Source organism: Geotrypetes seraphini, chromosome 1, assembly GCF_902459505.1.
Source record: "Geotrypetes seraphini chromosome 1, aGeoSer1.1, whole genome shotgun sequence".
NCBI lineage: Eukaryota > Metazoa > Chordata > Amphibia > Gymnophiona > Dermophiidae > Geotrypetes > Geotrypetes seraphini.
This window is the reverse complement of record NC_047084.1, coordinates 147625037-147652393: the sequence shown is the minus strand read 5'-3', so window position 1 is coordinate 147652393 and position 27357 is coordinate 147625037. Positions and strand designations below refer to the sequence as shown.

Below are 27357 nucleotides of genomic sequence, written 5' to 3'. Positions count from 1 at the left end.
GTTTCTTCCTCTACTACTACTATTCATTCAGTTGTGTCTGACCCTTGGATACTATGTAGGCCAGTCCTCGCCATGCTTCCCTGTTTTCCACAATCTCTTTCATCCTCTACCATCGAGCATTGCTCCATCTCTCTTCTCTCCCATTCAGCATTAACCCTGCTTCCCCCTCCCAATCCAGCATCTGTTTTACCCTTCCCCCCTACTTCCTCCCAGTCACCTTCTTTGTACATGCAGGCCCAAAGCACTTGGCAATAAAAGCAATACAATGACACATGGGACCAGTTTTCTGCCGTTCACTGCCACCCCTCGCTGTGTCAGTTGCACCTCCTCAGATGCAAACTTTCTATGTTGGAGGGATGTAACCAGCAAAGATGGCGGTGCATGAAGGAAACTGATCCTGTACTTTGTGTTGCTGCCACAGCAGCACTGAGACCAGCCCGGGAAGGGAACACGATAACAAGCCTCCAATACAAAGCACCTATAGTCGAACTATAAAGCTTTAATGGATTTTGAACAAGGTAGGGATCCACCTGGCCAGGCTTAACACAGGATTCCATTTCTCAAATGTGGAGTAAAGCACAAGCCTTGGTTTTTTGCCATCTTAAGTTCTATTAATTTATTCTTGTGGTTTCAAAATCAGCAGACTGACGGATACTTTTTGGGGACAGGTGGTTCCCGGAAGGATATCACAGAGCACTGGGAGTGGCTTGAACAGAACCTGCTGCAGACGCTCTCCATTTTTGAGAACGAAAACGATATAACAACTTTTGTGAGAGGAAAAATACAGGTACAGTACATATCTGGTCCCATCAACATGCATAGATGCTGAACTGGGTAACTTGCTATGTATTTACTGTGCTCTAGGAGCTTACTAAATTAATTGAAAAGGAAGGCTAGTGAGTTTACCATTACCACATCACTATTAATAGCAGACAGGAGTGGCTCAAGGCTGTTATTTGGGGTGAGGGATGAGCTGCCCCCCCCCCTTAAAAAAAAAAAAAGCATCCAAAATGGAGTGGGTCAAGGAATGCCATAAGGTTAATATAGCTGGTTTAAAAAAAGGTTTGGACAAGTTCCTGGAGGAAAAGTCCATAGTCTGCTTGCCTTGGATAGGTAGATCAAATCTGCATATTTTTATATTTCATTTGTTGTGAGTGAGGGTGGTGTGCGACTCAAGGAGAGCAGAAGCCCTTTTAATATAGAAATTAGCGTTGCTCCTTGTGACCCTGGTACATTGCCCCGGGTACATTGGTCAGCTTGTGAGCCCACCAGGACAGATAGATAGAGAGAAATACTTAGTACCAGAATGTAAACTGCTTAGGCTGTAAGCTGTGTTTAAATGTTAAAAATAAATAAAATAAAATAAAATAACTTTTTTAATCTTCTTTAAGATTGTAGCCTTTTTATATGGCATGTATGTATTTTTCCTATATTGTATGCACATACACTTGTTGATGCTCGATGGTTTGCATTGTTTGTATTACAATTAACTGTTGTGAACCACCTATAACTTTTTGGGTATGGAGGTATATAAAATATATTATTATTATTATAAATCGGTAGCATGGAATGTTGCTACATTTAGTATTCCAGAATCTTGCTACTCTGAGATTCTGCATGGAATCTTGATACTCTTTGGGGGTTCCAGAATGCTGGTACTATTTGGGTTTCTGCCAGGTACTTGTGACCTGGATTGGCTACTGTTGGAAACAGGATATCTTCTCACCTAAAATCACCTTCCTGCTTCCCTGGTTCTCTTGTCTCTGTGGACAACACACTCATTCTCCCTGTCTTGTCTGCTTGCAATCTTGGGGTCATCTTTGACTCCTCTCTCTCCTTCTCTTCCTAGATACAAACACTGCTAAAACGTCCCACTTCTTCCTCTGTAATATTACCAAAATTCCGCCCCTCCACTCGGAGCACACTACCAAAACCCTTATCCATGCTGTCATCACCTCGTTCTTAGATTACTGCAACTCGCTACTCTCTGGTCTCTTAAGTCCATCCAGAATTTAGCTACACTACTCTTATTCCATGAGAGCCACAATAGTCACGTTGCCTCTCTCCTAAACTCACTTCATTGGCTTCCCATCCGTTTCTGAATACAATTCAAATTCCTCTTACTGACCTACAAATGCGTTCATTCATTAGGCTTCTCCTCACTAGCTCGCTTCACTTATCTCCCCCTATGTTCTTCTCCATCCCTCCCCCCTCCCCGTGAGCTCCACTCAGCTAGCAAGTCCCTCCTGTCTGTGCCCTTCTCCTCTGCCAACTCCAGACTCTGTCCCTTCTATCTTGCTGCATCAATATGCCTGGAACAAACTGCCCGAATCCTTACGGTGGACTCTTGTCTCTAGCAGTGTTCAAGTCCAAGTTAAGAACTCACCTCTTCGAGGCTTCTTTCCAACTCCTAACTCCTCTCGCCTTGGGTTCTGCATCCCCAACCCTATATGTTATATCTATCCAAGTTAGATTTTAAGCTCTTCTGAGAAGGGACGGTCAAAATGTACAGCACTGCATACGCCCTTCAGTGCTATAGAAGTGATCAGTAGTAGTAGTAATGGACCATTGGTCTGACCCAACATGGCTGTTATGTTACCCACTTGACCCTTGCAAACAGAAAAATCCATTGTGCTTGCTCCTCGGAGAATACCTAGAGAAGTCCAAAGCCCTTCCCAATCATATTGGAGACCTGGTGTATGCACATCTCTTATTGTGGCAATCCTGAAAACATGACCAGATGGTTTCCAACCCATGTTTCAGAGGTACATCTACCTTCTGACTGTAGTTCAGGCCCAGGCATTTGTCTTTGCCACGCGACGCGAATTAGTGCTGCTTTTTCTTAAAATTCGTGAATTTTGCTGAATGTACTGTTTACATGCATGTCAAGAATATTTATGTATGCTCTAAAACGATCCTTTCTTTCTTCAGGGCATCATTGCTGAATATAACAAAATCAACAATATCAAGGAGGACGATGATACCGAGAAGTTCAAGGAAGCAACCATTAAGTTCCATAAACTTTTTGGCTTGCCAGAGGAAGAGAAGCTGGTCAACTATTACTCCTGCAGCTATTGGAAGGGAAAGGTTCCCCGTCACGGCTGGATGTACCTCAGCATCAACCACCTTTGTTTCTCCTCTTTTCTCCTTGGAAAAGAAGGTATGTAAAGCCAGTGGCGTACCTAGCATATGTAACACCCGGGGCCCATCATTTTTTGAACATCCTCCTGGCCATCTGTATGAAAAAAATGATGGAACACAGCCTGGCAGGTCTCAGCCATGGCCCGACAACTCTTCTGGACCCCAGCGTTTACCTAGCTGGGGTCCGCTCACCTGCCCACTGCCTTCTAACTCCTTCCTGGACCCTCTTCTGCTCTTCCCGGCCTTCTGAAAGTCTTTGACGCGTTCCCACGCCTCTGGCCTAGTCCCAGCTCCTTCTGTGCATGCGTGATAAATCCTCCAGTGTTCCCCAGTGACCAGCAATCAGCTGATTGCTGCCCCTGGGGGAACCAGACTGCCGCTTCATCTTCAGTGCTGCCAGGAGCCATCCGAGAGATCGCGGCACAGCCGTGATTGAACTTCCCTGCCTGCCCTGGGATCTCAGCAGAGCCACGACCCTGCCTGCTCTTCTCCTCACACCTGGAAGTTCCCAGACCATGACCCCCAAGGCCGGGAACACCCCCCCTCATGCTTGCACCCGGGGTGGTTCGGCCCTCCCCCCTCCCCCTCCCCCCGCCCTTGGTATGCCACTGTGTAAAGCAATGCATGCTCAAATAGCTACATGTTTCAACTCTTTGAGATTGCCTCGGGAGTAGTTCTGATCCAGATTTCAATCTCCAATTTCTTTTTCTGTTTGAAATCAGTGCTTTGGACCTTCTTGCCATGAGTCTTTCTTGACAGCTGCTTGGGGATTTCTCTGGTACGTCTCTAATAGGTCCTCCCCTTCCGCTGTTAATCGGTACTTAATTTTTTCCCAGGAGAAACCTTTGGTCTCCAAATGTGCTGAAATATTGTTTCAACCTAGAAAAATTCTGATACGGGAAATCTAGAACATTTTGGAATATATGTATAAGGCTAGATCAGGGGTGTCGAAGTCCCTCCGAGGGCCGCAGTCCAGTTGAGTTTTCAGGATTTCCCCAATGAATATGCATGAGATCTATTAGTGTACAATGGAAGTAGTGCATGCAAATAGATCTCATGCATATTCATTGGGGAAATCCTGAAAACCAGACTGGATTACGGCCCCCGAGGAGGGACTTTGACATCCTTGGGCTAGATGGATCAATCGGCCATGGTGTCGGTGTTTTGTGTATGTGCTAAATGCTGCAGGCATGGTTGAGTAAAATCCGGGTTCAGCACCACTATTCTAGATCGGAGCCAATGATGAAAATCAAGATTCAATAGTGACCAGAGCCACTATCTAGATGACAGCAATTATTGATATCCGATTAGCAGATTAATGGCCAATATTAAACACTATTTTTCTGGCCACTGACTAGTTAAATCGCTCAGTCTGGGCTAGCCACTAATTTTTCAGCAGAATATAAGTGGCTAAGTTCTACTGAAATAGTGGATCGCTGGCTGAGTTAGGTGCTACGTTCGGGGGGGGGGGGTAGTCAAGGGTGGAGTCGGCACTTGGCCACTTTGAGGGATGATATCGGATGGCCAGGTTTCACACAGATGGAACTGTGTAAAAGTCCGTCCTGTTTTTATGGACTAGCCCATGCCACTTAAGTGCTGAATATCAATTTAAGCAGCTTTGCCTTAGCTAGCTTAAAAATAATAGGATATTCAGAGTCGAAGCCTGATCGGGGCCCAGCTTTGAATATCCAGGAATAATTCTGCTGGCAGTGAGCAAAAATGCTCATTGCCACTGGCTGAATACTGGACCCTTAATTTTTATCTGGCTAGTGGCGATAATCGAATTCCACCCTAGCTCTGCCTATCTCTCCCATCTCCTGCCCCGGCCGACACTAACAATTACCACCCTCCCTTGTGGTCCAGCGTGTGTCCTGCACTGAAATTCTCAAAAATTGTAAAGGTAAGTAGCCAGCAGTGCACCCAGGCCGGCACGCAGCAGCGAGCTTTTCGTGCTGCCAGCCAGCCCTGCACCGCTCCTTGATAGGCTGCTGCAAGTTCTCGCGGGATTCGCGGTTCTTGCAGCAGCCTATCGGAGTGGTGCAGGGCCAAGCGGCAACACAAAAAGCCCTGCTGCGTGCTGGCCCGGGTGCGCCGCTGATTACTTACCTTTACAATCTTCTGGAGGATTTCAGCGGGGGATACACCATGGACCATCGGAAAACAAACATGTATACAAGGGAGGGTGATAATTGATAGTGTCAGCCAAGGCAGGAGACGGGAGGGATCCCTCCTGTCCCGGCCTAAGGCAGGCTTGCAGGAAGTCCGGGAGGGTTTCGGGTGGTCAATGGGGGATGACCCAAATATAAACCGGGACCTCCATTTTTGGGCCCCAAAATCCTGGTTTATATTCGAGTATATTTCTCTCAGGCCATATACTGCACAACAATACCAACTATTGCATGCAAATAGTTTTTATTTTGTGTTTTATATCGCACTAAGGTCGCTTGTGTGACCACATAATGAGAGTGGAATGAGAGCAGTCTTTTTGTGAGGGATGTGAAAACAAATGCTTAGAACTATTTTGTTTTAACTTGATATTTCTTAATACAAGTGCTGGAGTGCTCCAGTTCAGAATTGGTACAAAGCTCATCATTAACCTGCATGCTTTCAACTTATTTCCTTAACCTCGTAGCAAAATTAGTGATCCGCTGGGTTGACATCACTCAGCTTGAGAAGAATGCCACGCTGCTCTTCCCCGACATTAAAGTGAGTACGAGGGCAAGTGAACACTACTTCTCTATGTTTCTCAACATTGGCGAGACTTTCAAGCTGATGGAACAACTGGCCAACATTGCCATGAGGCAGCTGCTAGATAACGAAGGATTTGAGCAGGACAGGTCACTACCAAAGCTGAAGAAGAAATCGCCGAAAAAGGTATCGGCTTTAAAACGGTGAGTATTGTAATTGTAGGCTTAGCCTGTGGGTCCTTGAATATCTTCTGGAAGCGTCTTTGGAATGATCGAGAGACCAATGTTGACATAACTTGTACTTCTTGATGCGCACTGGTTTGATAGATAACTGACAGTGCTTATCCTGTTGCTAAAAGGGTACCTTTAGTGGTTAAGGATGAATGGTCTAAAAAGGGGGGGGGGGTTTCATAATAATGTATGTTTGTTTGTTTTTTCTTTTTATTCTCCTAGGACATAGGTAGGGAACTCCGGTTCTCGAGAGCTGTATTCCAGTTGGGTTTTCAGGATTTCCAATGAATCTGCATTGAAAGCAGTGCATGCAAATCATGCATATTTATAGGGGAAATCCTGAAAACTCGACTGGAATATGGCTCTCGAGGACTGGAGTTCCCTACCCCCTGTCCTAGGGAAAAGTACATATGCCTTTCCATATAGCCAGTCATGACACTGGCTATTCTCATTGTTAATGGAGGGGGGTGGGGGGAGAGGTAGGCATTGGGATGGAATTTTCTTTTTTTTGGGGGGGAGAGGGGGGTTACCAGGGTTTTACTGTTGCTTAAAAATGACCCATATGTGCATTCTGTATTCCTAGATTTGTATTGTTGGAGTGTTTTGGTTGTTTTTTTTGTTACCTGCACGTTTGGTTAATAATTTAAAAAAAAAAAAAAAAAAGAATTTTGCTAAATGGAAAACTCTAGCAAGGTAAAAGGTTGCTTTCTATGAATAATTTTAATATTCAAAAATATGACCCGAGCTTGGTTTTTTGTATTGACAGAGCTGTCCTTTGAAATGGCTGTTAAAAAAAAAAGAAGTCTACCTGTGCCTATTAACTGCGCCCTATACCAGTGGTAGGCAAACTCATTTGTCAAAAGAGCCAAAATCAGCAGTACAATTAAGATTTTTTTTTTAGAGCCATACCCCCTTGCCTACTTGCACTACGATGGCTTTGTCTACCCGACTGAGACCCCGCTCACCCGCACGTAGTCGAAATCGATTTGTGGCAGAGCCTAGAGAATGACATGGAGAAAAAATTTGTCTCTGTCCCTGCCCCGTCCCCATGAGTTTAGTCCCCATCCCCGCAAACCACTTGATTCCATCCGCACAAGCCTCTAATAGTTTATACTGAACTTATTATATTAAAATATAAAAAGAAACAATATTCTGTACAATTGTCAATTTATAAATCAGCATCTTCTCCCCACTCTCTTCCCCATTTTCCTTCAGCGTCCTCAGCCAACTCTCTCTCCACTTTCCTTCAGTGCACAAACATAAAAACAAGCAAGCAATTTTATATCATTTTCATTCTATTAATTCATAGAAATTAAAGTCTAAATAATGCCAGTCACATAACAAAACATGATTTTACAAAAATAATTCCTGCACAGTCAAGCCTGCAAGGATTACTAGATGTCTTTCAGCAGCTCCCCTCCCTCCTCCTTACCTTCGTGGCCAAGTCAAAATAATCTACCAACAATAAAATTTTAAAAAATACAAAGCACATTGTACGCAGAGAAAATGTTAATTATCATTTATATTCCGTGGGTTTTCAAAGAGGTCAAGGCAGATGACTTTATGCAATATCACCTCAGTAATAATTATACAAAAATAGACAAATATACCCCCTCCCTTTTTACTAAACCATGATAACGGTTTTTAGCGCAGGGAGCTGCGCTGAATACCCTGCGCTGCTCTCGATGCTCATAGGCTCCCTGCTGTAAAAACCGCTATTGCGGTTTAGTAAAAGGGGGCCATAGTGCAAAATATAGATAGCAGGTATAAATTCTCAGAACAAACACATTTTGACCACTAAAATTGAAAATAAAATCATAAGAACATAAGCATTGCCTCTGCCGGGTCAGACCAGGGGTCCATCGTGCCCAGCAGTCCGCTCCTGCGGCGGCCCCCAGGTCCATGACCTGTAAGTGATCCTTTACCTAAAACGTGTATCCCCTATTCATTTAGTGCCCTGTAAAGTTACCCTCTGTCTGTATCCTTCAATCCCTTTCACCTTCAGGAAGTCATCCAATCCCTTTTTGAAACCCAGTATTGTACTCTGTCCTATCACCTCTCCTGGGAGCGTGTTCCAGGTGTCCACCACCCTCTGAGTGAAGAATTTCCTAGCATTCGTTTTGAAACTGTCTCCTTTCAATTTTTCTGAATGCCCTTTTGTTTTTGTTATCCCCGCTAGTCTGAAGAATCTGTCCCTCTTCACCTTCTCTATGCTTTTCATGATCTTATAAGTCTCTATCATGTCCCCTCTAAGTCTCCGCTTTTCCAAGGTAAAGAGCCCCAACTTCTCCAGCCTTTCAGCATATGAAAGGTTTTCCATGCCTTTTATCATCCTAGTCGCTCTTCTCTGGACCCTCTCAAGTATCGCCATATCCTTCTAACTTTGTTTGGTAATTTCATCAGTCTCTGGTTGCACTTTATTCTTCTGACTGTGCATCCAATATTTCTTCCTTTCTCTCAGCCTCCTGTATGCTTCCTCTCCTCCAGACCTCATTATCTCCCCCTTCTTTTTTTCTTTCTCCCTGCCCTCCCCCAAGCCACCGCCATTGGAGAACATGCTGCCACCGCCGCTGGGGAATAGGCTGCCGCTGCCGCCCAGTTCTGAGCTCTCCCTGCTTCCCTTCCCCGCGGGGCCAACCAACTCTCACCACCCAACGTCAATTCTAATGTCAGAGGAAGTTGACCTAAATAAAGTTTTTAAAAAAATGCAGCTCTGGATATAATGGACTCTGGATATAACAGACCGTTTTTCCAGGTCCCTTGAAGTCCATTATAACGAGATTATACTGTATATTAATTTGTTCGCCGCATTCTGGATAAGTTGTAGTCTCTTCAAATTGCATTTACTTAAACAAACAAAGCGAGTTACCATAGTCCAGCTGAGATAGAATAACATGCGCCTTCACTCCTTCCCCCTCCTACTCTTCACTGGCATGAGCAGCAGCTCCAACCTGTGGTTTGCCTCGGCGCTCCCCTCTGTTACTTTCAGGTCCCGCGACTAGGAAATATCAGAGAGCCAGCATGGTCTGCAGGTTGAAGAGGCGGCTTACACTAGAGAAGCTAAACTGGTACGAGGGAAGGGGCGGGTGGGGCACCACCACCCTGAGCACCTCCCACCCTTGCTACGCCAGTGCCTTTTCAGATATAGTAAACCTAGTAGATGACGGCAGATAAAGACCCGAATGGTCCATCCAGTCTGCCCAACCTCTACCGATTCTTTAAATTACTGACTTAATTTAAATTTTCCTTTCTTAGCTATTGCTGGGCCAGAACCTAAAGCTCTGCCAGGTACTATGCTTAGGTTCCATCTACTGAAGTCTCCATCAAAGCTCACTCCAGTCCATCCAAACCATCCCAGCCATTGAAGCCCCTCCCAGCCCATCCTCAACCAAACGGCCATATATGGACATAGACCGTGCAAGTCTGCCCAGTACTGGCCTTCATTTTTTCTGATTCGAGATCCTCTGTTCATCCCACTCTTTTTTAAACTCTGTTGCTGTTTTCCTCTCCACCACCTCCCTCGGGAGCGCATTCCAGACATCCACCACCCTCTCCAGGATAAGTCCTTTTACTAGATTTCAATTTTCCATTTCCAAGTTTACCTCGCTGATTGTGTTTTATGCTTATTTGGATTCTTTTGTGCAAAAAAAAAAAAAAAAAAGGGAAAAGCAAGGGTGGGGGATAGTAGGCATCCCGGGTGAGTTCCTCTCCAAATATCAAATACCTCAGATTACACCATTGGTTATCTCTTATACTTGGGCGAATAGACACACATCGTTTTCAAGGCAAAAAGAAAATAGACCTTCCATCACACAATGAGAGACAGTTTTAAATACTGTAGAAAAAGCCACTGTGTAAGATCCAAGTGCCTTTTTCAGCATTAAAAGCTGATGGCTAAAGTATCAGTGTGTTAAAGCAATATTCTAGGCCCCCCTCAAATTCTCTACACGTTATAGATTGCATTCTTTTCTTTTCAGGGATCTCGATGCTAGAGCCAAGAGCGAAAGGTATCGTGCGCTCTTCAGACTCCCCAAGGATGAGAAGTTAGATGGGCACACAAACTGTACCCTGTGGACCCCCTTCAACAAAATGCACATTGTAGGACAAATGTTTGTATCTACTAACTACATCTGTTTCACCAGTAAAGAGGAGAACTTCTGCAGCCTCATAGTTCCCACTGCGAGAGGTGAGAGAGGGTTGGAGCGCCTCTTAATAATTCTGCTGCTGGGGGAAGGCAGTGGGAGCTGGAACTGGAACACTTAACGTTCAGACAAATGTCTGATCTTAAGAAATTCAGAAGTGCGCTGACTGTTTACGTTGGCTTGGTTCCTGTTTAGACAATGTCTGCAAGATGTACAATTTTTATTATTTTTTTTTTTGTAAACCTTTGTTAGTTTTCTTTTCAATATAACCAACAAAGCACTTGTAAATTTCTACAAAACATTGAGAATATTTCCCCATCTCTTATCCTCCTACCTCCTACACAAAGAAACCTAAAAGTTAACACAATTCATAGATTATGTTCCAAATCCTAAGATTTCCAAAAGCAAAAAAGACTTAGACAATGGTTAAAATAAATCAAAGTAGCAAGTCTGAGCTATTAGTCATAATATCCAATTTACTGTTCTGTAGGACTTATACCCTTTATCTAAGTACCCTTTTATCTAAAGTCTGGAATTTTACAATCAAAAGCAAATACAAAAGCAGTTCAGGTAGTATTCCGAGTATATCAAAGTGATTCCACCTTGTCTCCATATTTTGCTGTTGTCCATGACAAAGAAGTGAGCGAACTGAGAGAAGAATCTTTCCACAGCTTGGGTTTAATAGTTGTCATTATATTCCAGCATCTAGCAAGCTCTCTTCGGAGTAGAGAATGACATGGGGACAATTTTGTCCCCATCCCCGCAAGAACTCAATTTCCCTCTCATGTCCATGTGAGTTTTGTCCCTGTCCCTGCTCGTTCCTGTAAGCTCTGCCTTAACTGCCCTTGTCCCTGCTCGTTCCTGTAAGCTCTGCCTTAACTGCACAAGCCTCAAACTTATGATTTTAAAGTGTTTGAGGCTTGTGCAGATGTGGACAGAGCTTGCAGGAATGGGACAGGAAAAGAACTCGCCAGGGGACTTGGAAGCTATGGCACAAAAAGATAATCTAGACATCGGCATCACGGAAACATGGAACGAGTACAACGTCTGGAACACTGTGCTACTGTGATTCAAGCTATACTACAGAGACAAGAGTAGGACAAAAAGGTGAGGGTATTGCTCTACACATAAGAGGGAATTGAGTCTACCAGAGAGAACACGTTGGAAACGAACAATAAGGTAGAGTGTCTCTGGGCCAAATTACTGGGAACAAATGGAATGGATACGAAGATCGGCATTTACTACTGACCTCCAGGGCAGTCCGAAGAGACTGATGGAGAAATGACGGAAGAGATTTAAACACAAATGCAAGGGAGGCAACACAGTTATCATGGGTGATTTCAATTAACCGGGGATAGATTGGAACCTAGGCAACTCCAGCTGCAGTAGAGAGACCAAGTTCCTGGATGCTGTAGGCGATTTGCTTCCTGGAACAACTTGTCATGGAAAATACGAGAGGAAATGCAATTCTAGACTTCTAAATGGACTACGAGGACTGGCATAAGATATAGAAGTAGAAAGGACTCTGGGAAACAGTGATTATATGATCTACTTCAGCCTAGACACGGAAACAAAAAATTGATCCAGAATGACTGCCACAGCACTGAACTTCTGAAAAGGGAACAACAAAGGGTTGAGAGTCATGGTGAGGAAGAGGATAAGCATTGTAACTACACTAGAGCAAGCATGGTCCCTTTTTAAAGACAGTCAGAGGTGCAAAATCTATATATACCACTTATCAATAAAGGTTCCAAGAGGAAGAAGTACAAGAAACTGGTGTGGCGATCAGAGACAAGAAGACTTCGTTTAAGGAATGGAAAAGGACAAAAACGGACGAAAACTGGAAGAAGCACAATCGTCAAAGCAAGTGCCAAAAGAGACTATGAGAAGAAAATAGCCAAGGAGGCCTTAAACTTTAAGCCATTCTTTCGATATATTAAGTGGAAACGAACCGCGAAGGAAGCGGTGGAACCATTAGATGACCATGGAATAAAGGGCGTACTAAGGAGGACAAAGCCATCGCCGACAAACTGAACACATTTTTTGTCGGTATTTACCGAAGAGGATATATCCAATATACCAGAAGCCAACAGGCTATACACAGGAAATGAAGACGGGAAGCTGACAGGGACGACGGTCAGTATAGAAGAGGTATGCAGACAGATTGATAGGCTTAAAAATGATAAATCCCCAGGACCAGACAGCATCCACCCAAGGGTAATCAAGGAACTGCTGAACTGCTTCAACTAATAGCCAGTCGGTTGATCAAATTGGGAAAGATTCCGGAAGACTGGAAAGTGGCGAATGTTACATTGATCTTCAAGAAAGGTTCAAAGGGAGATCGGGAAACTACAGACCAGTGAGTTTGACTTCAGTACCGGGAAATATGGTAGAGGCTGATAAAGGACCACATCATCGATCACTTTGACGGACACAAATTGAGGACCAGCCAGCACGGCTTCAGCAAAGGAAGATCTTACCTGACAAACTTACTGCACTTCTTCGAAGGAGTAAATGGGCATATAGATAAGGATGACCCGGTCGACATTGTATATCTAGATTGTCCGAAGGCGTTCAAGGTCCCGCATGAAAGTTTACTTCGAAAAATTGTGAGCCATGGAATCGAAGGTGATATACTAATGTGGATTAAAAACTGGATGGCGGATAGGAAACAGAGTGGGGGTGAATGGACAATACTCAGACTGGAAAAGCGTCGCGAGTGGAATGCCGCAGGGTTGGGTGCTTGGGCCTGTGTTCAACATATTTATAAATGACTTAGAAATTGGCACGACGAGTGAGATGATTAAATTTGTGGACGATATAAAGTTATTCAGAGAAGTGAGGACACAGAAGGATTGCAAAGACCTACAGAGACGCATAAATACACTTGAAGAATGGGCTGCGACATGGCAAATGAGGTTCAACGTGGATAAGTACAAGATGATGCACGTCGGTAACAAAAATCATATGCACGAATACAGGATGTCAGGTGTTATAGTCTGAGAGAGCCCCCAGGAAAGAGACTTGGGAGTACTTGTAGACAAGTCAATGAAACCATACGTGCAATGTGCGGTGGCAGCGGCGAAAAGGGCAAACAGAATGCTAGGAATGATTGATTAAGGGGATCACAAACAGATCTTAGAAGGTTATCATGCCGTTATACCGGGCCATGGTATGCCCCCACCTGGAACATTGTGTCCAACACTGATCGCCGTACATGAAAAAGGACATAGTACTACTCAAAAGGGTCCAGAGAAGAGCAACAAAAATGGTTAAGAGACTGGGGGAGTTGCCGTACGAGAGGCTAGAGAAATTGAAAAAAAGAGACTGAAAGGGGACATGATCGAAACATTCAAGATATTGAAGGTAATTGACTTTAACATAGTAGATGATGGCAGATAAAGACCCGAATGGTCCATCCAGTCTGCCCAACCTGATTCAATTTAAATTTTTTCTCCTTAGCTATTTCTGGGCAAGAATCCAAAGCTCTACCTGGTACTGTGCTTGGGTTCCAACTGCTGAAATCTCAGTTAAAACCTACTCCATCCCATCTAAACCCTCCCAGCCATTGAAGCCCTCTCCAGCCCATCCTCCCCCAAACGGCCATATACAGACACAGACCGTGCAAGTCTGCCCAGTGCTGGCCTTAGTTCAATATTTAATATTTTCTGATTCTAGATCCTCTGTGTTCATTCCACGCTTCTTTAAACTCATTCACCGTTTTCCTCTCCACCACCTCTCAGGAGCGCATTCCTGGCATCCACCACCCTCTCTGTAAAGTAGAATTTTCTAACATTGCTCTTGAATCTACCACCCCTCAATCTCAAATTATATCCTCTTGGTTTTACCATTTTCCTTTCTCTGGAAAAGATTTTGTTCTACGTTAATACCCTTCAAGTATTTGAACATCTGAATCGTATGTCCCCTGTCCCTCCTTTCCTCTAGGGTATACATATTCAGGGCTTCCAGTCTCTCCTCATATGTCTTCTGGCAAAAGCCTCCTATCATTTTCGTCGCCCTCCTCTGGAACGCTTCAGTTTTCTTACGTCCTTCGCCAGATACGGTCTCCAAAACTGAACACAATACTCCAAGTTGGGCCTTACCAATGACCTGTACAGGGGCATCAACACCTTCTTCATTCTACTGGCTATGCCTCCCTTTATACAGCCCAGCATCCTTCTGGCAGCAGCCACTGCCTTGTGTCGTACTGTTTTTTCGCCTTTAGATCTTAGTAGAGAGAGAGATTGTTCACCCTCTCCAAGGTGAAGAGAATGAGAAGGCACTCACTAAAGTTAGAAGGGAAAAGATTCCGTACAAACGTAAGGAAGTTCTTCTTCATCCAGAGTGGTATAAATCTGGAACGCTCTTCCGGAGGCTGTTATAGGGGAAAGTACCCTTCAGGGATTCAAGACAAGGTTGGATAAGTTCCTACTGGAACAGAACATACGCAGGTAAGGCTAGACTCAAATAGGGCACTGGTCTTTGACTCGAGGGTCACTGTGTGAGCTGGGCATGATAGATCACTGGTCTGACCCAGCAGCGGCAAATCTTATGTTCTTATACAAATCTTTTAAAGGACAGCATTGAAGAGGGAATTGCATTGGAGATATGAGTGTCTGCCCTTTTAGTGCCTTATTATTTTTAATAGCCTCTGTAAAGCTTTCTTGAAATAGCACTGGAATAAGGCTAAACACTCAAGCAAAATGGCTCACTATCAAGAGCCCTTATGTATGCATTCTTATAAGAGGATCAGTGCCCAAACAAAGGACATTTAATTGTGCCTTCAGGGCTTTATTTTTGAATGCCTTCTGTTTTTCTAAGTAAGCAGAGCTCCCTAACTCGGACTATTTTGCTGTCAAGTCTGTACCGTGCTGGTATCCAGCTTCACTTTGCTTGCACACACTGAGCCATCAGATCTGTAGTGAAGAGAATCCAGCATTGCACCATTCAGCTGCAACTTGATCTGCCTGTGGTTTCTCTCTCCTATACAGATCTCTGGAAGCACCTTGGCAACCAACAGAATAGCAGGCTGACCTTGCATAGTGATACCCTAGTATCTCACAGGGGGGTTAGATAAGCCAGTCCTGGCTTCCTCCTCTACTCCATCCCTCCCCCAGCCAGTTCTATTTTTAAATTAACCACAATAAATGTGAATAATGTACATTCAGTGCAGGTAATATATACAAGACTGGGGGTACTCGGGACCATGCTTTACTACACAGGGAGGAGCAGCAATCGGAGCTCAGTAATTCAGTAACGGACACTGCTTGAGACTTATTAGATTCAGCAGAACCCATACTGTACATGTTGCAGCAGAAAAAGGTTCAAATAGTACAATGCGGACTTGGCGATACAGATGAATGGGGGATTTCATTAGTCTATTACTCCGTCATTTAGTCATGTTTTCAGGATATTCACAATAGACATTTTTTTCCCCTCAAATTTCTAATGCATATTGTGGATTTTCTGAAGATCTAACTGGCTGGGGTGTGTCTCGGGACAAGGTTGGGAACTTCTAGCTAATGGTTAAAGCAGAAGGATGAGAATTTTGGAAGAGCAGAATTCAAGTACCTCTGTTCCTTATGACCTTGACCAAGTCACTCATGTTTTCATTGCCTCACGTGCAAAGATAAAATTGTAAGCCATTTGAGAAAGAAATACATAGTGAATCTGACTTTTTTCATGAACTTGGATTTGGAAAGGCAAACAAACAAAAAAAAAAGGTTTTAAATTAAATTGTTTTGATATTTTCTGTAGGAGCAAATGGTGTCACACAGTAAATGCAGCAGATAAGACTTGTTAGGCAGGAGTGGATTGATTTTTCATTCCATCAAAAATTACAAAGACTAGGGGACACTTGAAGTTACAGGGAAATACTTTTAAAACCAAATAGGAGGAATTTTTTTTTTTTTTTTTCCCCCCACTCAGAACGCATTGCTCTGGAACGCATTGCCAGAGGTTGTGGTAAGAGCGGATAGCGTAACTGTTTTTAAGAAAGGTTTGGAGAATTTCCTGAAGGAAAAATCCATAGTCTTGTTATTGCAAAAGACATGGAAAAAGCCATTGCTTGCCCTGAATAGGTAGCATGGAATATTGCTACTCTTTGGGTTTGGGCCAGGTATTAGTGATCTGGATTGGCCACCGTGAGAACGGGCTACTGAGCTTGATGGACCATTGGTCTTACCCAGTAAAGCTATTCTTAACTTATGTTCATGCAAGGCGACTGCAGCCACACTTGCCACTCTGTGCAGTTTACATTCCTTTTGTGATAGGCATAGTAACAATGCCAACTGCCTTGGTTGTGATGCCCATCTACTAGTCTTCGGTTTGTGTACCGGGTCATCTCTCATTGGAGTTTGACTCAGTTTACAAGTAGTCAGGAGACCAGAATATACATAAAATAAAGAGAAGTAATGATAGTAGAAATTAATTTAGTCTATCATAAAAGTAGATCTTGCAGTGTTGGCGATTAGTAGATTCTGCAGGTAAACTATTTAGGTATTGTGAGAATAGCAGGGTTTTTAAGGTTTTTCAAAATGATTGCAATTGGTCTATCGTTCTAATAGAACCAGGAAGTCCATTCCAATTCTCTATCAACTTGAAAGCATAGGACTGACAAAAGTTTCCCAGCTGATTTAATTCCCTTGAAAGAGGGAAACGATAATTTGTACTTCTGTGTGTTCCTTAAGTAGCAGGATCTGTGAGCATTCCAATATAAAGGAATCAAAGAATCAAATATTCCATAAAGAAGTTTGAAAATAATGTTGCCCATTTAAATTGGATCCTAAAACAAACAGAAAGCCAATGAAGCTTCCAAAGCAAAAGCGAGGCATGATCAAACTTTCGTTTCCTGAAAATAAATTTTTGCCACCTTGTTTTGTAACAACTGGAGACGTTGCAAACTGCCTTGCTTGATACCCAGATACACAGGATTACAATAGTCCAATTGAGCAAGCACAGTGGACTGTACCAACAATGAGAAATGCTCCTGATAGAATAGTGATCTAACTTTTTTCAACATGCGCAGACTGAAAAAGCACTTTTTCACTAACAAATTTATCTGTTCACAGAATGTAAGTCATGAGTCCAGGATAATGCCCAGAACTCTAGAAGAAAACTCGATGTGTAGCAAGATAGCTGATTTCAGTGTAACAAAAGCAGGAAGAATTTCTAACTTTGGCCCAACCCATAATTTTGTTTTAGCGGCATTCAGTTTCATTTGAATGGACATTGCCCACGATTGAAGCTTAGAAACACAACATATAGGCAGTTATATCATGCCACAATATTACAACACCATCGATAGTCTGAAGAATGGGTTTATTATAATGGCCTCCAATGACTAAACCAAAAATCCAACTATATTGCTCTGTATTAGGTGCCATTGACTCATGTAAGTTCCTCCCAGTGTCATCCCCATGGTTGTTTTCAGTGTGTCCAGCCAACTGGTTTCAGGTTCATTCAATCTTTCCAAATATGTCCTCTTCCAGTGATCTTTTTTTTTTCTTAATGTGACCAAAATAAGGCAGTCATAACTTAATCATTCGGGCTTCAAGTGACATGGGCTGTTTGATCTTTTTCAGAATCGATTTGTTCTGGTGGTCCATGGCACACACTAAATCCTTCTCCTGTACCAAAGCTGAAATGAGTCCATCTTCTTTCTGCCTTGTTTCCGTAGTATCCAACATTTGCATCCACAATTGACCACTGAGGAAATGAAAGCGTGGACAAGTCTGATCTTCATTTGGAGTGTTATTTCCTTGCTTTTGAGAGCCTTCATTGAAGAGTGACCAAATGCTATTCTGCAGAATATTTCTTCCCTTCTAGTTGCTTCTTTGTTTACGAAAGAGCCCAGGAGATTGAAATCCTTTACAACTTCTATCACCTTCAGACTCAAAATCTTCATAATTTTCTGTGTTCATGATCTTCGTCTTGTTTATGTTCAGTTCTAATCCCATGTTATGACTTTCGGCTTTGACTTTTCTCGGTAGATCTAGCATGTCGTCTTTGCTGCTGGTGATGAGCGTTGTATCATCTGCATATAGCACAGGTTGTTTATATTTTGGCTACCAACTTTGAAACAGACACTCTTCCAAATTTGCTTTGCTGAAGATGGTTTTTGCCATAAGAACATAAGAAGCGCCATCTCCGAAACAGACCCTAGGACCATCAAGTCCGGTGATCCGTACACGCGGAGGCCCCGCCAGGTGTACCCTGGCATAGTTTTGGTCCCCATATCGCTCCAAGCTTCTCGTAAAGAGAAGTGCATCTAGCCTATCCCTACCCATGTCACTTCATGCCACTCATAAGGAGATGTACATCTAACTTACCCTTAAATCCTAGAATGGTGGATTCCGCAATTACCTCTTCTGGGAGAGCATTCCAAGTGTCCACCACTCGTTGTGTGAAGCAGAACTTCCTGATATTTGTCTTGAACTTGTCCCCCCTTAGCTTCAGCCCATGTTCTCTTGTCCGTGCCACATTGGACATTGTAAATAACGTTTTTTTCTGCTCTATCTTGTCGATTCCTTTCAGTATTTTGAATGTCTCGATCATATCCCCTCGTAGTCTCCTTTTCTCAAGGGAGAACAACCCCAGTCTCAAGTCTTTCCTCGTAATCCAGGTTCTCCATACCTTTCACCAGCTTTATTGCTCGTCTCTGCACCCTCTCTAGCAGTATGATATCCTTCTTTAGGTATGGAGACCAATGCTGGACGCAGTATTCCAAGTGTGGTCTGACCATCGCTTTATAAAGCGGCATTATGACTTTCTCCGATCTACTCGTGATTCCCTTCTTTATCATGCCTAGCATTCTATTCGCGTTCTTCGCTGCCGCCGCACATTGCACCGATGGCTTCAGTGTCCTATCGATTAATACTCCCAGGTCCTTTTCCTGTTCAGATTTTCCCAGAGTTGCACCTGACATACTATACTTGGGATCTTTATTTTTTCTGCCTAAGTGCATCACTTTGCATTTTTCTACATTAAACTTCATCTGCCATTTATCTGGCCAATTCTCCAATCGGCTCAAGTCACTCTGGAGTTCTTCACTGTCCTTCTGCGATTTGATGGCCCGGCATAGCTTTGTGTCATCTACAAACTTGATGATCTCACTGGATGTTCCATCCTCTAGGTCATTGATGAAGATATTAAATAAGATGGGCCCAAGTACCGAGCCCTGGGGCACACCGCTAGTCACATTTTCCCAGTCCGAGAACTTCCCATTTATGCCCACTCTCTGCCTTCTGTTCTCCAGCCATTTGCCTATCCATCTTAGTATATCTCCTTCTATTCCATGGCCCTGCAGTTTCCTGAGGAGTCTTACATGTGGAACTTTGTCGAACGCTTTCTGAAAATCCAAGTATATAATATCCACCGGTTCTCCATTATCAATTTGTCTGTTCACTGTCTCAAAAAATTGAAGTAGGTTCGTCAAGCATGACTTCCCTTTCCTGAATCCATGTTGGCTGGCTTTCATCATGTCGTGTGTGTCTAGGTGCCGGGTTATGCTATCCTTGATCAGCACCTAAACCATCTTCCCAGGGACCGACGTGAGACTCACAGGTCTATAGTTGCCCGGTACTCCTCTTGATCCTTTTTTGAATATCAGCGTGACATTTGCTATCTTCCAGTCGTCTGGTATCTGCCCTGTTTTGATTGACAGATTGGCAAGTTTTTGGAATAGTTCTCCGATTTCCACTTTTAGCTCTTTCAAGACTCTCGGATGAATTCCATCCGATCCAGGGGATTTGTTGCTTTTGAGTTTGTCGATCTGGCGGTATATCTGGTCCAAGTCCACGTCTACTGTGGTAAGGCTGTCCTCTGTTACTCCTTTAAACACTTTCACTGCTTCTGGAATTGTTGCAGTGTCTTCCTTTGTAAAGACAGACGCAAAGAATGAATTTAGTCTGTCTGCGATTTGTTTATCTTCCTTGATGTACCCTTTCCTTTCCTGGTCGTCCAGCGGTCCCACCGCCTCATTTGCGGGTTTTCTCCCTTTCACGTACTTGAAGAAGGGCTTGAAGTTTTTGGCCTCCTGCGCTATTTTCTCCTCGTAGTCCTTTTTGGCATCCCTCACCGCCCTGTGACACTTCTTCTGATCAGCCTTGTGTTTGTTCCAAGTTTCGATTGTTTTCGTCCGTTTCCATGCTTTGAAGGAGTCCTTCTTTTCTTTTATGGCTTCCTTCACCTCTTTAGTAAGCCACGCCGGCTCTCTAAAGCTTGAAAAGGCAATGTGACAAGTTGCATCGATGAAGCAAAAGTATAGGGGCTTTTGGCATTCTTTGCATTTTCTCCAGTATCCATCTAGCATTGGCAATAATGTTTCCTGTTCCTCAACTTTTTCTGAAACCAGCCTGAACTTTGGGTAGTTCTTGCTCAACGTATGATTGTAGCCTTTATTGTATTATTTTCAGCAATATTTTGCTGGCATGTGGAACTAATGCAATCATTCTGTAGTTGATACAGTCCTTGGCATAACCTTTCTTCAGTATAGGTATGAACAGTGATCTTTTCCAATTGATTGGCCATGTGTTTTCCTTCCAAATCTGTTGACACAGACAAATGAAGGTCATGATAGTACCTACTGAGCCTTTTGATTAATTCATTTGGAACAGATCAATACAGGTGACTTTGATAAAGCTTTAATTGCCGCTGAGACTTTTAAAATATCTTGTTCTTTTTTGGCATCAGTTTCCAGTTCAATTTCAAGTTAATTTCTGTTTTTGTATACACTTTCCATATATTTTTCCCATCTCTTTTTAATGTTTTCTGGGTCATTCAATATTTGTCCATTGGCATTTTTAAGCATCCCTAATTGAGGATGGAATTTCTGCCACAATCTCGCAACATCCTGATATACTAATCTGTTTTTTTCTGTTTACATGTTCCAATTTCAATTTTCTGACGACTATCCTTGAGATATTCTTCATCTTGCCAAACTTGACATTGAAACACTCGGTTCATTTTTTTATACCACTAGGAAATTTTGCTTGTCTTTGTTCTGCTACTTTTCTGGTCTCTTCTGAGATGCAAGGCAATCTCTTGGCTTTCTTTCTCTTCTTGGGTTCTCTCTCTCCTGTATCAAAGGCAATTATGTTGTTTAGTTTTATCTAGTAGTATGATGGAATATTTTCAACATCATATTTTGGGAGGTCTCTAATGATCTTCTTGCAAAGTTGTACCTTGATCTTGCATTTCAAAAGCTTGTGGTTGCTTCCACATTCTGCTCTTGGTTTAGTCCTTGGTCATCCAGTCTCTACACATTCAAGCCCCTTCTACCACTATTAAAGGGGAAGGGTTTTGATATATCTCCTTCCTGTAGTACAGGGGTGTCAAAGTCCCTCCTTGAGGGCCACAATCCAGTCGGGTTTTCAGGATTTCCCCAATGAATATGCATGAGATCTATTAGCATACAATGAAAACAGTGCATGCAAATAGATCTCTTGCATATTCATTGGGGAAATCCTGAAAACCCAACTGGATTGCGGCCCTCAAGGAGGGACTTTTGACACCCCTGCTGTAGCACAATCGGAGGTATATGTCTGTCTGTGTGTGTGTGTACTTTTTCTATCCCTAGGGGGCTCATAATCCAAATATTTTGGGGGGATGGGGTTGTACCTGGTGCAATGGAGAATCAAGTGCTTTGGCCAGGGTCACAGCGACCTGCAGTAAGAATTGAACTCTGTACACCTGGAAGGGGTGAAATGCCAGAGTCGCTACCACTGAAAGGGGAGTGCTACTGATATGCCTGTTTGTATTCATGGTACTGTAGCAGGTAGGATAAGGGCAGAACGAGTATGCATTGCACTCTGCCTTTCTATAAATTTTTTCCCCTCGATGGTTGACTAGTGTTAGGTCTGCAGTAGATAAGATGTGCTTTCTTTGGCTACTGGTACTTTCTGAAAAGTAATCATTGGTCTCCTTTCCATTCTTTCCTAGGTAACCATAGTAGAAAAGGCAGACAGTTCCAGTGTGTTGCCCAGTCCGTTGTCCATCAGCACTAAAAACAGAATGACATTTCTCTTTGCCAATCTGAAGGATCGAGACTTTTTGGTACAGAGAATCTCTGACTTCTTACAACAAACATCAAAAATGTATTATGACACCAGGGAAGCAGCTGAGGGTTATAGCAGTCCAGATGATGAGGTATGATTAGAGGAAAAGTTAATAGCTTACAGGAACTTTATGGTACTAAGTACTAGAGAATGACATAGTGGTATTTACCCATGGCTAGCGACGGGTAGCTGCGGGTAACCCGCCGAAACGGTGGGGGAACAAGGCCATCCACTGCCCCGTGAAGCGGTGAATGGCTTTGTCACCACAGTTAAGAGGGAAGGCGCGCGGTCACCTCCCTACCTCCGGCCAAATCTGTCTCCCTCCCCCTTAACTTCACGGCGCTTTAGAAAAGAAACTGAAGCCGGCGAAGCCTGCCTGTGCCACCCTGCAGTCGCATATGTGTGAGCAGAAGCTTCTCCTCTGACGCAACTTCCGCCCACACACACGCGACTGCAGGGCGGCACAGGCAGGCTTCACCGGCTTCAGTTTGTTTTTTAAAGCGCGAAGGTAAGGGGGAGGGAAGGAGGTAGATTGGCTGAAGGGAGGGAAGGGGCTGCGCACGTGATCGGTGACCTTGCACCTTTCCTCCCTCAAGTTTCTTTACGTACGCCGCAAAGGTAAGGAGGAAGGGAGGGAGATTCTCAGGCCGCTGAAGGGCAGTGAGGTGGCGAGAGGGAAGGGTGGATGCTGCGGGGATGGGGCAGTGAAAGGGACGGTGGTCCAGTGATGGGGACAGATTTTTTCCCCGTGTCATTCTCTATTAAGTACCCTTCCTTTGTCTTCACTGACAAAGGAGATGTGTTGGATAGAGGGGAAGGAGATGGCAGGGGTTCTTTCCTGTCGCAATCTAGAACAAACGGGTACACCACACACTTGTTTCAAAGGATAAATTTATTAGACATCTACAATTTACATATGCAGACTATATTTTCTTCCCAGTATGTGTATGGAGAGATGAGTTAGGGAAGCAGATGAGTAATTATATGAGTGAAAGTGGATGGAAAGGCAAGGTCTGAGACTGAATGTAGAGAAGACAGAGGTTATGTTGATGGGTAAATCTAATCGGGAGGGATGGCCAAAAGAACTAAAAGTGGTAGATGAGGTATTGCAAGTGAGGGAATCGATGACAATTTTGGAAGTGAAATTGGACCCTGGGCTTACAATGAATTGTCAAGTGACAAAGACAATACAAATATGTTTTGCTCAGATACGTTTATAATATTCGAAATGATACAGAGCTATAATCCACTTATACATGAATACATTATAACATATCAGTGCAGTGAGGAGATTAGTCTTGGCAGCATGTTCAGAAAGGAAAGGCCGGATTTAACATATTGCAGAGAAAGAAACAACAAGTTTTGGCAATCTGTTTGGTATGCAAAGAGAAGGAAAGAGGCAAGTCAAAGATGACTCCAGTATATGAAATTGTCCCCTGATGCATGTTCTGATGTAGTGGGAGGGGACGAAGGCCCCGATTGGCTCTGTGACTCAGCTGATCCTGGCAGGGGGAATCCCCATCAGCTGAGCTGCCAGGGATCCCCTGAAACTGACTCAGCTGATGGGGGATTCCTTCCGCAGCAATCAAACAAGGTAGTTGATGGGTTACGTCTACAAAACTTGCTTTTGTATGTTTTTTCACGTGGACGTTTTTATTTTTGAAAATGGGCAAAAAAGGTAGATGTCTTAAGGACCAAAACTTATACCTTGCTCATTTTCAAAAATAAAAGATAAGATGTTTGGCAGCTTTGATAATGGTCATTTTTCCTGCTGGGTTTGTGGACGTTTTGCACAAAACGTCCAACCTCAGACTTAGGCACATTTTACCATTGACCCCATGTAGTTTATTTTCACATTGAGGCCATCGCGTGCAGTTGCACCCAAGTCCCATTCCATTTGTGCACCCCATAAATTGTACTGTTCCCTCAGGTTTTTGCAGTCCAAATGCATGACCCTGCATTTTTTTTTTTTTTTTTTTTTTTTTTAGCATTACATCTTAGCCAAATTCCAGACTGTTCATGTTATCCACACCATCAGGGGTATTGACCCTGTTGCGGCTTTTGTTGTCGTCCGCAAAATGGCAAACCTTAGCAGACAGTCCTTCAGCAATATTGCGTACAAAAATGTTAAAAGAACCCGCCCAAGAACTGAACCTTGCAGCACACCACTAGTAACCTCTCTTTCCTCAGAATGAGGGCTGTTTACCACTACCTTCTTGTCACCTTCTACTCAACCAGTTCCTAACCCAGTCACTTTAGGGCCCATATGGAGGGCACTGGGTCTATTTACTAGTCATCTATGCAGAACCGTCAAAAGCTTTACCATCTCTAAACCATTTACATGAATCTGTAAACTTGCATAGCAATGATAGGTTATACAACATATCTGGATTTATGAATAAAAAACCAAGGACTGGTCTTAGGGACATTTGGAGCATTGAGATTAAGCATCAAATTACTGCGTCTTAATGGCCACGAATTTGGTCTTGGAGGATGAGATGTACAGTGTCTGCATCTGAGACAAACCTGTTTTTTTTTTTTTTTTGTTACATAGAGCATTTTTGACCCCCGGTTCGTTTACAGAAGTTGGATAGCTCTAAATCTAATAGATACTGGCACTGTCATCTTGAAGCTGGGACATTAGATCATTTGTTATTCTATTGTCCATTAATACTTGCTTTTTGGAAATCAATATGGGGGTGAAATAAATAATTTGTTAGAAAATCCAGTGGCATTATCCTATGACACTGTATTATTTGGCATGTCAATGAGGGCTAAAAGCCAAATATCCTCCAATAATAACGGGCTTCTGCTCATTATGACAGGGGTTGCCATACAACAGATTACGAATAACTGGAAAAATTGGAAGAGGCTGAATTACAGCTTTTGGTGGAACTCTTTATGCTACATATTCAAAATGGAAAGGATAATTGCTATACAGGGAAACTTTAAAAAATTTCAGGTTATTTGGGAGCCATTAACAAGATACTGTAAAGATTGAAATTATTGCATAGAATAAATATTAATTCCCTTTTGTTCATACGTGTCTAAGGTGGGGGGATGGGAATTTTTTATGATTTTTTCTGCTTATGATTAATTGTTGGATATAAGGGAGGGGGGATATTTGATGAAAGCTAGAATTTGATGATATAATAAGTAATGTTAAAGTATAAAATGATTGTATTTGTGTTATACTTATTGTGAGTTTTAAAAATATGAATAAAGATTTATAGAAATGATAGGTTATACATTCAGTGTTTTGTTTTTTCTAACACTTGACATTATAGGACAAAGTGTTGGTATCCACTAATCCCTTTGATAGTTTAACAGGACTTACACTACCTGATCACCGCTTGAAAGATGGCTTTTTCATACACGTTTCCATTTTTATTTTGTTCTAATCTTCCTTTATCTAACTTTTCCGCACACAAGGAAATCTGCTGGAGGGCTTGAACGATTTGCAAGTGTTTTTTTTCTTCTAGGCATACTCCGGATCGAGCAGCCTGGCTTCATCTACTCTTCAACGGCGGCTCAGCTCAGAAGCGGAGAGCGAGCGGCAGTTCAACCTGAACAGAGGAAATGCACCCACAGCCACCCAGACTTTGATGACCATGTACCGCAGGAGATCGCCAGAGGATTTCAACCCCAGACTGGTAGCTGCTGATGGTTTTTTAGTTTAATTTGAAAACCTCTTAGAGTGTTCCTATTTAGAAGTGCAGCATCATGATGGGTTTCCAAATAGAATCCCTGTCATTGTGGCAGCACCTTCCAGATTCAGGATACCCCTAATGAATATGCATAAGAGATCTGCATACAACAGGTGTGAGCATGCAAATCTCTTGTACATATTCATTAGGTGTATCCTGAAAACATAAGAAGAATAGCCTTACTGGGTCAGACCAATGGACCATCCAGCCTGTCTTCAGGTCAGAAGTACCTGGCAAAAACCCAGTTAGTAGCAACATTCCATGCTACCGACCCAGAGCAAGCAGTGGTTTCCCCCATGTCTCTCTCAATAGCAGACTATGGACTTTTACTCCAGGAACTTGTTTCAAACCTTTTTTTTTTTTTTTAAACCAGCTACATTAACTGCTCTTACCACATCTTCTGGCAACGCGTTCCAGAGCTTAACTATTCTGAGTGAAAAAATATTTCCTCCTATTTGGTTTTAAAAGTATTCCCTGTAAACTTCATTGTGTACACGTAAGAAACTTAGTAGTTTCCCAAGTAATTCTAAGAGACCTATTTACTTAATTGCCTCTATTCATTCTTGATTTATTTTTTTTTTTTAATTAACATTTTTTATTGCTACAGAATAAATTTCTGTTGTCTCTGTGTAGGCCAAGGAGTACCTGAAAGAGCAAGCATGGAAGAGCCACTTTGCTGAGTATGGCCAGGGCATCTGCATGTATCGTACAGAGAAAACCAGGGATCTAGTGCTTAAAGGCATTCCTGAAAGCATGAGAGGAGAGCTGTGGCTGCTGGTTTCAGGTAGGTACTAGTTTCCGTATCTGAAGAAACCAGTGACGGGGACTAAAGCGCCAGACAATCGCGTGTGGACAAATGAGCAGAGACAAATGAGCGTAGGACATCAGTGCGCTGGATTAAAAATTAAATTTAAAGTGCTCAGAGGGGTTGGGGGGGGAACCCCCTCCCCACACACTTTATTTAGAAGTGTTGGTGCTGCCATTGGGGGAGGGTGGAGGGGAATCGCCCCCCCCACTTACAGAGGAGAGTGCAATTTTTCCCTAAAACAAGGAAAAATTATACTTTCTTCTGTAATAGGGGGTTAGACCCCCCCTCCCCGAACACCCCAATGGCAGCGCCAACACTTCCAAGTAAACTGGGGGAACCCCCCCCTCGGAGTGCTTTAAATAACTTAATTTTTCCCTAAAACAAGGAAAAATTACACTTTCTTCTTTAATGGGGGGTTAGCCCCCCCGAACACCAATGGCAGCACCAACACTTCCAAGTAAACTGGGGGGGTTCCCCCAACACCTTCCCTCGGAGTACTTTAAATTTAACCTTTAATCTGGTGTGCTGATGTCCTGTGCTTCATTTGTCCGCACGCGATTGTCCCGCACGCTTTCATCTAGGAAC

At 43.1% G+C, this 27357-nt stretch overlaps 1 protein-coding gene across 1 annotated transcript in view; it reads left to right on the top strand.

The window, feature by feature from the left end:
* Positions 1-27357, top strand: part of TBC1D9 (TBC1 domain family member 9) — a 198260-nt gene that overhangs the window by 60190 nt on the left and 110713 nt on the right. Inside the window, exons 3-10 of the mRNA XM_033939755.1 lie at positions 669-787; positions 2932-3160; positions 5774-6032; positions 10037-10229; positions 17580-17594; positions 22142-22348; positions 25740-25910; positions 26598-26748. Of these exons, the coding sequence (XP_033795646.1) occupies positions 669-787; positions 2932-3160; positions 5774-6032; positions 10037-10229; positions 17580-17594; positions 22142-22348; positions 25740-25910; positions 26598-26748 (1344 nt within the window). The remainder of the gene's footprint in view (positions 1-668; positions 788-2931; positions 3161-5773; positions 6033-10036; positions 10230-17579; positions 17595-22141; positions 22349-25739; positions 25911-26597; positions 26749-27357) is intronic.